We start from the raw sequence: 13,791 nt of genomic DNA, 5'->3' as shown, positions 1-13,791 counted from the left end.
AGCTCAGAATTTATGTCTGGTTTGGCTACTTTTATCCTGAAGTCTTAATCTCTTGTTTTCAGATGCATATTATGTTTAACTCATTTGTAATTCTTAAGCAACATAATGGTACACAAAACCCTTGAGGGGCTAACTTCCAACTGACATTCACAGAGGCAGTAAAGAAAGCAAATCAGGAATACACCCAAGGTATGTGCTTCAGGGAACACTTACTCAATCAATTTTTTTAAGGTATTACATAAATGGAACAAACGACATTTGTATGAAACTAGAGATTTTTCTAGGCACTACTAGGAAAATACTGTAGAGCTAAAGGAGTCTGAATTATTACCATGGCTAGAACTCAAATTAGCTCTTTTCTTCTTTTTTTTTCTTATTTTAAGCTATTTGTTATCACTTTTATCTACAAATACCACATAGACATTTATAAAAAACAGTGATGAAACAAAAATGAAACAAGGTCAAGTAACAGATACGCTTACTAAACAATTAGAAATAAAAAGTAAATTTTTGTATGTACTTACATATTTAAAATTCTGCCATAGATTCCTTACAGAATAAAAAAAACAATTATAGAAAACTCAGAGTGAAAGAACCTCACTTTCACACTGCATTCATTTGCTAAGTATCATAAGGCACCTTCAGGTAAAGCAGCACACTGTTTTTTCTGAGCAGTGCTGGTTTGAGGACAGACTCCATTCCTTTACCACAGAGTCTCTGTAGCTGGTTTGTAACTGCAGCAAAATCATTGGAAATGATGTGGTAAAAAGGAATTCATGCTCATACTAGTAGTGAGCTGCTTAAATATCATATGTTATGTTTAAATAGTATAAGTTACTTAAATATCCAAATGCATATGACATAGGACTACTTGTGCATAGGTTTTGTTAAATCAGTAAGGAACTAACAACAAGTGACCCAAGAATACTCATTATTATTAAAATATTTCTTCAGAAACTAAATAAAAGCATCATCATATAGACAGTACTAACTTAGAAGTGGTGGCAAACTGCATAACACACTCTGATTAAGTGTACACTCTCAGACTGTTACATTTCCACAGACACACAAGCCATCCAGTTTTCTTGACACCTACTTTTAATAGAAAATTGTTACAGGTACTTGTAGATCTCACTTTTTGCATTCAAATATTTACATGACAAACACCTGTATCAAATCAGGAAACAAAGCTACTATACAGTGCACCCTGAAAAAGTCAACTTGTTGTAATTCCTATTATAAACACTGAAGAGAAAAACCACAGCAAATTCATTCAATTAATTTAAAACAAATAACTCCAAATTTAAAACAACTCCAAATTTAAAAATGTACAAGAGGAAATTACAATGATCATGCCTATCTTATGAGAAGAAAAAACATCTCAGTTATATAAGTAATTGACTCACTCTTTTTAAAAATATTAATAATAATTCACATCTGTTTTTTCATCACAGACATGATCAGAAGAATGTGTAAGTTGTTTCCCTGCCATCACTACTTTAATGTTTTACAGAACAGGTTTTCCAGATGTGGTATGAAAAAGACACAGATTACAGAATAACCTACTGGAAAATCCTTCATACCAGTGCATTAAAAAACCAAACCATTATTTTAAAATAAGCTTCAGGTTGTACATGTGAAGTTCGCTGTTATTGTTTGCTCTCTTGGTAAAGACAACAGCTTTTCAACTTTTATTTATCACACTAGACAACAACTGTATTTACATATTATCCATTTTGCTGAGCAGTATCACAACACTGTAGTATTAAAGTTACACATTAGTTAAAATATTTTTCTGAAAAATGTACCAACTACATTTCATAAACATCCCTACTTGCTCAATAAAAGCAAGCTCAATAGCTTTTGCAGCACTTACAAAATTTTAACACATCAGAAAAATTTATTTACTGAAGGAACCATCTACAGATACCAATCAATTCTATAGGGCCAAAAGGCTAATAAGCTTTTCAGTCTGATGTAAGTGCATTCCCTAAACCAGTATCATCTAAACATAAAACTCCAATTCTTCCAATGACTGCTTTATATCTAAAAATATCACTGCTGAATGCTGCAATTACATTTCTCAGCTGGAGACATCTTTCTACATTATTTTCTTGAATGCATAAGATCCAGACTCAACAGTGTGTTAATCAACTGCACTAAACTGCAAATGTGATCTAATTAACTGGAAACCACTCAGATTTGATTGGTAGGGGGTTTTTTTGTTTGCTTTTAAATCCAAGCATATCTTAATCACCTTGTCTGACCTCCAGAGAAAACAGTAATGAAAAGGACAAGATATTCAGAGAGAAAAAAACCAACCCCATAATTATAAAATATGCTTAGGTCCTGACAACATGTACTTACTCTCAAAAGAGCATGTTTGCCCAGTAATTTCTTATGGATTCTGACATAAGTACATCTAGTCATAAATCTGCTCAAAGGTAAGAATCACCTACAGAGTGTATTTTGGTCACACAGCCCTAACCATTTGAACCATGCCTTACAGTTAGTTACTAATGAACTGGAGAAGCAGCTCCTTGCCCTCAATTTAGTCTGGTGAAAAAAACAATTCTGAGACTCCCAAAAAGCTTGGAAAGGTCATCACACACTATACGTGGCCTTATATGGAGTTGGGTGTGTTCTTTGTCATTAGGGCAGGTTAGAAAAGCCTTCTTAGACTAGCAACATCTGTTAGGCCAAGTCTCCTTTTCTGCCTCCTCTAAAATTCTTAACATTTAACATCTTGTAGAAAGGAAGATGAACAGAGCAAGTCACCTCATGACTAATCTTGTCACTAACTGGTTTTTTTCTGTCTCCTATGGAAAGTATTCATTACAAGATATAAGCTACTCAGCTGAACATATGCTGTATCTTTCTTTTACTCACCTACGCAGTTATCACAAAGGCTGCAATGTGAGGCACGAGGTGGGCGGAAAATCTTGCAAGTAAAACAATATTTTAGTTTCACTGTCTGTCCATTGATGATCACTTCTTTTGTTCTGGGAGGGGGACGATATCCTCCTGAACTGCAGCCATTTGCTATATCTAAGCATGAAAATACAAGACATGAAATGTTGCACATGAGCTATGATGTATGCACAAAACTGTCCTCGATGGCAATCTATAGCAAATTTCAAATTCGTATTTACACATTTAAAAGAAACAATTTTTCCCCTTCTAATTCTTGAGTAATAAGCAGCAAAGAGACATTTCATTGCAAATAGCATCCAAAGTCAATCAATCTGAATCAAAGAAACCATTCAAAGCCAAGTCTCAAACGGTGACAATGACCTTGATCCCAGAATTCTTACAGTTTCACACCCCCAAATAGCTCTTAGATAACATATTAAAGACAACTATAACTACTCGTGTAGGACAGCAAAACTTGGACGTTACCTTTAGAATCTTCCTAATTTTTTCAGAATTCCTGTAATAACAAAAAATCTCCCTAGAAACGCTGCAGAAATTCTACAGCCTAGAAGAGAATCTGCATATTTACTTAAGCAACAGCAGCTCTGTCATGAGCCTGGTGAATGTTGATATCTCTTGCATGCTGTGATACAACAGAGCACATTCACAAAAGTATCTTACAGCTTTTGCTGCTTAGAAGTTTGAACACCCAACTCCCAGTGTTACTTCTAGACACCTTCAAGTTTGTTTGTTGCACAAAACTGGTTCCCAACTACCTTGTTTGAGACAAGTAGTAGTGTTTTGGGGTTTTTTTCTAAGCTTCCCTTTATTTTTATTTTAGGATATTATCAGTAATTTTTCCAATATCTAAAGGACTGATTAGGCAAATAAAGTTCAATTTTGCCCAAGCTGAGCTTTAGTCTGAAACTTCAATATGTAAAAATGGTGCCTTTTTCAAGGTCTATCTGTTCCTGTGTAATCACAATCAAATCAAACCACAGAAGGGGAAAAGAAGCCACAAAATTTATTACACCTGGAAAACAGATCAGCTAAGACAATAGGGAAGTAAAATAAAATATTTTTCCAATATATGAATGAAAATACATTTCAAAGTCACAGTCAAGTCACTTGAACAACTGCCTCTTAAGTTGTCCCACTTTCATGTGGGGCTTGTTACTAAAAGATCTATGACTTTATTTGAGCTCAAATTGTTAGAAATATCACCCACAATTTCGATTTCTTCCAATTACACAGCCTACAAATGATGTATTTTCCAAAAGGGCAACAAGAAAGTCTCCCACCTAGCAAGGCATTGAAACTGGCAACAGCACAGCTGTGCTAGCAAAGGTGCAATTATACAACATGCTGATTTGGCAGCAAATCCAGCTTAAGGAGTTCTCATCTGCAAAGTGCTCACCCATAAATATGGTCCATAAATATGCATCAATAAATAAAAGTTTTTGTGGGACACCACTGTAAACTTGACCATTAAAACAACCAGACTTCAGAAAACTCCAATGGAGAAGAGGATGAAATGAAGGGAGCAATAGCTGAGATGGATGAAATCTAGATATAAAGCTCCTAAATATCCTTTATGAGAATGAAGTGGTGAATACTAAAAAAGAGCAGCATAGAAGCAGCCTCCTACAGCCTGATGAGGTAAAGACATTCACTTGTGTTGGATATAAAGCAACTCCTGCAATGAGCTTGTGATGCCTGGCCAGGTCCTACAACCCGCACATGGAAGCATGGATTATTGTGTGGTTCCCATAACTAGCAGTTATACTGATTTTGACCTCAAGGCCAATACTACTAGACAAATACTTCAGATTAAGTAATGCTACCAGTGTATTTCAGTGTATAAGCTGAAAAAATGTTCTTTGGAAGATGCAGCACAACTGTGCTTATAGTATTTAAAGCTCTAGAGAGACATGGATGTTACTTAATCCAGAAGACGGAAGAATTTCTTCTATTTCATGTTACATTAAGAAAACTTCTGGTGACATTATAACCAATCAGCTTATAATACTTACAGAGCTTCCAGAAATCTTTGGGCATTACAAAACACAATGTTAGACCCATTTCTGACTATATTTTGGTCAAGATAAGACTTAAACTGTGAACATAAATATAGGCCATTAGCCCTACAAATTAATTTTATTGGATAAAGCATTTAACACATGCTGGCATGGAATGTTCATTAAAAACCCAAATATTTTCATTTGATACTCAAATTTAGGTGCATAATTATAAAAATATTACTAAAGTCTGAATTTCATCTAGGTGTAGCTTTGTATGCTAGAGATACTGATGCATTAAATTTCCTAACATAACAGTAATATTTCAGATTTTTTTCTTTTACAAAATCTTATTATTCTTGAGTATGTACATAATAATTGAAAGAAAATTACTTAAATCAGTCAATGGGAATTGTTTAGAGGGGAAATGCTCTTTTTCCTAGATAACCATTTATTCTGTAAAAGGCACATTGACTAAAGCAGTATTTCCCCTCCTTTCAAGAAGCTCATAAAGTGCACCACGATTATTTTAGATGGGCTCTGGCAGAATCTCAAAGACAACTTCTGTCTTCTCTGGTGCAGAAGTGAGACTACTGTCCAGTCCATTTTATTTACACCAGTCTTCTAAGAGGATTTCCTCCCAAACATTTGCAGGAAAGTTCACAGACAGCAATTCCTAGCTCTCCAAGGCAAATTAATCTTGAAATCCAAGGGTGAAAGCTCATGCAAATGAAATAAGTGTAAACAGTCTTGCTGATTTTCCAGGGACTGAGAATTTTTCTCAAAATCCTAAATTGCACAATCAAACCTGAATGTTCCAGTCTTTCTGTTTACTAACAGCTTTTTCCTGGAAACAAGCTGCAGAGCAAGGTCAAATGTGCTTGCATTTAATACAATTTATCTAACCTAAATGTGCTAAACATGTCCAGGTCTCACTGTGAATTTTCAGACTGCAGTTTGCCTTCAATTCAACTGCTCATACTTGGAGTCTAGCACAGTTAAATCTTCAATATATGAGGTCTCTTTGAGGAACAGAAAGCTTAACCTTTATGGAATCACCTTCTCCAAATAAACTGTGTTTGATCACTGCTACATTTCACTCTTCCAACCTATTACTCATGTAGTAATGCAAGTTCTTTCAAAAAAAGGCTAAAATTTACCCACTAATGGGATTGCCATCCATCCTCTCTGTTCTGACACATTTTGGAACTTCTCTAGCAGGGTTAACTGTTCATGCACTAGATGGGGCTCCAGCATTTTTATTACCATAATTACAAAAACCCCATGCATGCAATTCATGTCCTTGCAGGACCAAGAGACCTGAACTGCTCCAAGAAAGATACTCCAAATATTTAATGGAGATACAGCACAACCTAGCAATCTTCTAAAGGGACAACAAACTCCACTTGCATTTCTCAATTTATTATGCTACAAACAAGTAAGTGGTGCTGACAAAAGACAGAAGTTGCAAGTTTGTATACATATCACTAGGCCTCGCCTGCTCAATCAAGAGTTGGAATTTTTGGCCAATGTTCCTAAGAACTTGAGACAAACAGCCTCTAGAAGGCAGCCCTACATTGTCTCTATACAAGCTTCATAACTGTATGCAATGTTTGTTGACAACTTTAAAAGAACACAATTTCAATCTTCAAACAAAATTATTTGAGAAGTCAGTAAATTGAAACAATTCTAATGTTTCCTGAGGACTAAATGAAAAGGTAATGAAGAGAATCTTTATGTATAACCCATAACATCTGAAAAACAATAGAAAATATTCTAACCAAAATAAAACAAAGCCAGCCAACAATGCAAATCTCTAAGAAATGTCTTCCTGTGTGTTAAAATGTTCAAATTTAAGGTACCTGTTTAACAACAGTGGGCTAAAAGACAAAAGAGTAATTTATTTCTTGGAGGGAAGAGAACTTAAATGCTCTTGTTTCAAGACAGTAATCTCAGGGACAAACAAAACTGGGAACCTGGTTTAGACTGAAACCAGCAGCTGCTAACTGCATTCTTCACATAGTTTTTCATCTGATAGCCATCACGAGATACAGAACACATTTTGCTCCTGACTTAAAGGACTTGCTGCCTTAGATTTTTCTGCAATAATATATTATTTTCTTAAAAGTAGAATTTCATTATCTTCTTGAAGCCTAAAACTTCATGTGAATGGTATGCTCGTTCCCAGAAAGAAATGTAATATTTAGTGATTTGCTGAGGGAAAGAAGCACAAACAGGAAGAGCTTTCAAGGACTTGCCTGACACACAAAATAATTTCACTATATTTATTTTAAGAATGTTGTTTAAGGGTGCAGTCTCAGGTACAACTATAAGCCTAGGAAGCTGGTATCTCACTTTTGTAAAGAAAGCAAAATGTGCTAACCATAAATGGTATGTATTTGTTCAGGCCATGGCCAGTTCTATGAAATGCCTGTGCTGTGGCATGGATTTAATTTTATAAGGTTATAATGAAATCCAATTGTGCATTTCAAAACAAAAGAAAGATAGGCAAGGAATTCTGAAGGAGTCTCAAATGTGGTCTTGAGCATCAGCATGAATTAGACAGCCAATCTGCAGAGACAGTGTGCCAGTGTAGCTCATACATTGAGTTCAGGGCTTGGAAAACACAAAACAAGCAGGCAGAAGCTGTCCTGTGAATTGGCCTGAACTAATTGTAAAGATTAAATGAGGAAGATACACATAACTTATGACAGCCTGAAGAAATTCCAAAGCATTTTAAGGCTGGGAGGATAAATTACCATGACCATCTCTTCAATTATCTGCATCACCTATCCGATGCAAACAAGATTGTTATTGTGGAAGAATTGCTAAATTTGTGTATATCAACTGGACACATGCTTTCCTGCTTACAAAAGCCATTCTCCTAGATTGGGTTATCCTTCTAAGCCTTCATATTCAGAAGTTCACAATTTTTCCACTTGAAGTGACTTAACATTGACTTAACTCCAAGAAAGACATGTAACTGCAAAGAGGCTATGAAATAAGGCTGCTCTTAGTATTTGGGTTTCCACAGAAGAAAAATCCCCTCTCAATATAATATTTTGTATGATTGCAGAAGTCATGCTTACATGCATCATGACAATAATGTAATTACAGCTAGGGTACCCCTGGAAATATTACTTTTCAATTTTATTGGAAGTTATAATTGAAGTAGAAATACAATATCAGTACATTTAATGTTGCATTTAAAGAAAGAAAGAAATCTTGCTACATTTCAGTGAAATTATAGTAAATAAAGTTACCCTCAGTGATTTTTACGTTATATAAGCCTCATACATCTAGTTGCTATTGTTCTATTACATTATATGAAAACCCCAGCAAACTAGAGTACTTTAAGACTTCTGCTTCTCCTCTCTCTTAGGCCAAATGCACATATGTAATGAATATTCTTACTGGTCCTGTTTTCCAGACTTCTCTGCTTAGCTGCCTTTATCTTGAGTTTCTACATATGTTGTAGAAAACCGGAGAGCGAACTGAGCCCTCATCACCACTGGGTATCTCAGAATGTCACTTCTTCTGGTTCATGCAACCACTCTTCTTCTAACATGTCCCAAAAAGGATTCCTCCTTTTTGTAACATCACAGTGCTAACCCAATCTGTTTGGAAATAATACTCAAGTCTCCTCTTCCTGCACAATTCACCACTTAGACCCCTTTCCATTAGTATTTGATTTCCACTTGTATTCATGCATTTTGTGGTTTTTCCCTAATGCTGCTCAAACTATTTGAAATACATTTAAAAAAAAATCAAACCCAGTGATTGCAAATTTCTCCATCTCAGCACCAACTTCAGAATTAAGCATATTCCTCAGGAACCCACAATCAGTCTCAGAAAGGTTCTATTTGAGCGCTTAGAATTTGCTGCTAGAATGACTTTTTGAAAAGGTACTTACTGACTTTGTGGCAATTTCATCTAGAACTTATTTCCTAAACTTATATAGAAAGAATCCTATGCAGGACACCATCAAGAGCTTAATTAGAGTGAAAAATTAAGCAGATCTGCTTTCCCACCAAGACATTTACTCTTTCAGTGAAGGATATCAGATTGGTTACACTCCATTTTCTCTTGAAATACTTTGTTGCTTGTTTTGAGACTTAAATAGCCACAAGCCCCAATCCTTTGACAGCCACAATTCTTGTAATTTGATCATGTAGCATGTCTTTCCAAACAGAGAACAGTTTCTAGTGACAGAACTGACAGATTTCTATTAAAGCAGAACATTAGATAAACCAATAAAGATACAGGATAGTGGATTAACAGACTTTTAAACTACAACTACTTTCTTTCTTCTCTTTCTATCAGCTGTCAAGAAGTGTACAAGTTATCTTCTGAGATCAAAGCAGTGTTGAATCCCACAGACTGTCCTCTGCTATTTCTCATTTCCCAACTACACAGCATGCCTGCAGCTTTTCTTTCTTCCTGTGACCTCTAACAGAACCTGTCCTGCTGTCTTCTACTGCTCCTTGCTGATTGTAACTGACTTTATTTTCCTTTTGCCTTTCCCAATATGCTTGTGCCATCCTTTTATACTGACCTTTAGACTATCTCCACTTCTGGCACTAGTAATCTTTTTGACTACAATCAAATACAGTCAAAATGGCCTCTTATTATGCTTCCCAATCTTCCTCTGTATGAGGATAGCTTGATGATTTGCATTAAATATAGTATTTTTGAATAACAGAAGTTCCTTTTGTTTTTTGGACAATTTCTTTTTTCTTTTTTTCTCAGTTCTTTTCCATTTTTGTTTATCTATGAACACAGCAAATTCTTAAGAAGTAACTGGTTTCCATTCCTACACACAGGGGGTGGAAATAGCAGCATGACATCTCTGCTAGTCCCCTATTCTTCACCTGAAGAAGGCTGATAGCCTAGGTAGAAACATTTTTTTCTCTTAATATGACCACCCTGTTTCCAGAAAGTCATCTGAAAGGACAAAGTACTGACAGCTTCTTTAGAAAGTCTTTTTTGAGAACCATTCTTCCTAATCAGCTCATCTTATTCTGTGCTTTCTAAAGTAAAAAAAAAAAAAAAAAGTTTTATACATTCAAGAGAACTTCAAAATAGATTCTTAAATCACAATTCCTTGTCTTGGGCTACAACTGTTTCTCAGTGCATCTGTAATAATTTCTGAGAGGCTGCTTCTCAAAGAGACCAGTAGGGCAGGGTAAGACTCAAATATCTAAGAATGATTTTAAAAAAATAAAAGCTAAAGATAGGCTACATTAACACATTTTAGCAAAGAAAGTATTTGGTAAAGGCATTATTTTTAAGTGAGTTATCTGAAGAACTTCCTTGTCTAAAATAAATTAATGTTAACCTTGCACCCCATCTTTAGAAGGGGCCTCAAGCTGAAAGGTACAGCAAGGGAATCCAGCCTGCATGATAGTTTTGGAAAATCCAGTCTTCTCTTCAGCTGCAGGAGCCAGTCAGCTTTTCCTGCTGCACAGATAGCACTCCACTAGGATACACCTTTTATGGGCGCATAAAAAACCCCATACTGTAACAGTACAAAAATGTTTCTTTCCACTTCCATTGTTGAATCCAGAATCATAATTTTAGGGCAGAATGATTTCTTATAGCTACCTAGCTTGTTCCTCTATTAGACTTGCCATAAGCCCTCATGCTTGGGGACTCCGCATTTGCTGCCACTGTAATTCCTCGCTTCAATATTCCACTGGCCCTTCTTGGAAGAGTACTGCCTTTGCTACTGCTGAAGAAAAGACCATGGCTTTGATCAGCTCAGCAGCCTCAACCTGTGAACAAGTATGCAATACCATTTAAAAATAATTATAATTTTTAAACACAAGTTCTGAAATTGCTGCACACAGGAACATTTTGACTGTCCCCTCTAGTATATTCAATTTGTATTTTTAGTTTTGTATTTCATCAAAACTCTGACACAGGCCAACATAAAATTATTCTTGTGAGATGCTTATTTGAAATAATTTATTTCCTGACATAGATCAATGCTTCTGTGAACACAGGATAAATAAGAATTCCTAGAACAGGAACCTGTACCTGTGTTTTGCACTAAAGGTGGTACCTTATTCTAAGCAAAGAATTCCTTGAAGAAGATCAATAAAAGTAAATCATCACACTGGTTACAAAAAGGTGCTAAATGAATGATTCATTATATTTTTCCATATTTTTATGCACTTCTGCAATTCAGATAAATAGCAAACATTTTAATACTTCTATCATAAAAAGCCTAGAACTGCACTTATGGTATTAAACATCAAGGAAGCTGCAAGTATTTCTCTTGTGCTTGCTCAGACCTGTTACCTGTCTTTTCAATTACATGAGTGAGCATTTCCCTGAAACTGCTTCAAAAAAATGGAACTTCCACTGACTATCATATCAAAGCAGATATAGTAGCATTTACTAAGGTTGAGTAGCTTACTAAGCTCACAAACCCACTATTTATGAAGCAGTTGCGCAAACTCGTCCTGTGTTCTCTTATCTCTTCAGCTACTCAGCATATTTGTACCTGTAGAAGTCCCACTTACAGAATTTAGTTAACAATGCTCTTGCTAAGCGAGAATGGTTAAATCCAGCTCTGTACTTTAATTATGCTTGCTTTACTAAAAAAAAAAGTAGCATTTTTACTGTATATTAACACAGAGACTTTTCTGACTCTTTTGCATTATAAATAACATAATTGAATTCAGTTAAAATTCTGAAAATACATTGTTTTAAAAATGCACAATTGTAGATCTTTTGCAATATCAGCTTTCTTGTCAAAAACACTTAAAAAATACAGAGAGATTTCTACCAGATTTGCTGAGAAGCATTTGCAGTAATAACTATCACTGTAAAAGGCCAGGGTTTTGTTTACTTTCTTGGTGAAGGACTGATCAATCATCTTTCCACAGGAATCACCGCAATGTCAGCAGACATTACAGCTGCAGAACAACCACTGTGGCAAGGGAGGAGTAACTCCTGCCAGGAGCAGAGCAGCACACTGCCTTCACACAGCACATGCACCCTCGGGAGGAAAGGAAGAGACAACAGACCTTCGGTGTTACCTATTTGTCTCTCTAGATCTGCTGCCTCATCTGGTGTTGCGCGGGGGAGGACACCAGGGTCACTGAAACTAGTGCGCAGCAGGGTCCCCATCACGAAAAAGAAAAGGATCCCACCAATTGCAGGAATTGCAGGGGTAATCTTCTCTGACAAATACGGGCAACTGCAAAAGGAAAAAGAGTCAACAATCAGTGACACATAATGCAACTTGCTCTCAAAAACTCTACCTCTATAAATGCATATGAAGAATTCACTTTCTTCTCTTGATGCATTCCTTGCCATGGAATGTTTATTGAAGCTGAAATTTCTGTTTATGTGTTCTGCCATTTTTCATAGCATATTCAATATAATAAAGGCACAAGTAAGCATAATAATGACCTCACTATATGCAATACTCATTTACATAAGAAGATAAAATATTTTTATTGCAGCATAATAAGCTTATATATTTCTTCACCTGCTGCCCAGTTACATAAAAGTAAATTGGGCAGAGAGAGGAAAGGGGAAATAACCTGAAGAAGCCCATAACATGAAGAAATAAGCCACACTGAAATACATAATTAAGTCTATAAAATGGATTTATCATCCACCAGAAAGATGGTGCTCAGGAACATGCAACACATTCCTTTAACATTCTTGGTGTATATCAGTATTTTAACATGTCTACTGGTTTTCCTTCTTGATCCATTTCTGGTAAGTTAGTAAATTTGTTTACTCATTTACAAAGTAAGAAGAATGCAAACGACAGTTCAACACACCTGGGAGCAAACAATCCAGGGGCATGTCTATGGCAACATCAACAGCCCATGACCAGGGCAAAAATGGCTCTATGTTTACCAGATTTACAATATACACGCAGGGTTTAAGACTGGATTACAGTTCAAGCAAATTTTCCTCTGTGCTTCACATATGAGTAAATCAAAATGGACAGAAAGGCTGGAATCCAACCAATACACAAATACAAGTATCCCTTTACAGCTCTGCAAAAAGAAGGGATATGAACACTTGGACATTACAGAAGCACTGCAACACCATCTTAGACAACACACAGGCCTGAAGACTCTCCTCATATTAAGTAGGTGTGGGTAGAATACCAAGATGGCTTCATGTACTTTTGATGTCTGCATAAGAAGTCATAAAGTGAGCCTAAAAACAGAAATCAAAAATCAACAAGTTCTAGGCCTTAGGGCTTCATCTAAAGCTTCTTCATCAAGTTTAATTAACAATAGATTCCCTATTTCTGCTGACTGCCTGAAATGATGATTCAGACGTGCAAGCTTTTGCACTGCAAGTCAGTTAACCTCAGTGGAATGTTAACTCTAAGCAAGTGATGACAATGTCAGCTCCACTGTCCATCACTTCTGCAACAGGATGGGGAGAGAGTGGAAACACTTTTCATACCAGCTGCCATGTACAAAGCATTTATCTCCCTGCATAACCCTATTAAAAATACTTGGCTGCTTTACCAAACCTAGAGGGTTTCATGGATGCAGTGAGTCCATATGCATGACATGGTGTACACCATAACAAGTGGAAATCATCTCTCCCTACATTAATGCAATACTACAGGTGCAACAAGTTACAAAAGAATAAAAATATACCTGGTTATTAAAAAAAGACAAGGCCCAAGAGATACTGGAGTTTCACATAACAAATGGACCACTGAAATGCTAGGAAATATCCTTCATATGTATGCTTTTAGGAAAATCTTCAAAGGCCCAGAGTTATTAAATCAGTGCTAGCTAAAGGAAGCAGCAGCAAGATGTAAGCCTTGGTGGCTACAAGCCTTGCTCCTCTCATGTCAGGAAAAGCCAGT

General features: G+C 36.1%; 1 protein-coding gene across 5 annotated transcripts in view; it reads right to left on the bottom strand.

Moving 5' to 3' along the window:
* Positions 1–13,791, bottom strand: part of ZDHHC14 (zinc finger DHHC-type palmitoyltransferase 14) — a 134,164-nt gene that overhangs the window by 27,760 nt on the left and 92,613 nt on the right. For 3 of the 5 annotated variants that reach the window (XM_064708216.1, XM_064708219.1, XM_064708217.1), the window contains exons 2-3: positions 11,966–12,138; positions 2,890–3,048 (exon numbers count right to left, since the gene is read on the bottom strand). In XM_064708216.1, coding sequence (XP_064564286.1) covers positions 2,890–3,048; positions 11,966–12,068 — 262 coding nt within the window. In that variant the 5' untranslated portion in view covers positions 12,069–12,138. Of the gene's footprint in view, positions 1–2,889; positions 3,049–11,965; positions 12,139–13,791 lie in introns of those variants that run through there. The other 2 variants (XM_064708218.1, XM_064708221.1) reach the window with 1 other exon arrangement.

The sequence above is a fragment of the Zonotrichia leucophrys genome, chromosome 3 (assembly GCF_028769735.1).
Source record: "Zonotrichia leucophrys gambelii isolate GWCS_2022_RI chromosome 3, RI_Zleu_2.0, whole genome shotgun sequence".
Taxonomy (NCBI): Eukaryota; Metazoa; Chordata; class Aves; order Passeriformes; family Passerellidae; genus Zonotrichia; species Zonotrichia leucophrys.
The sequence above is the reverse complement of the archived record's forward strand: the minus strand, read 5'-3'. Positions and strand labels throughout refer to the sequence as shown.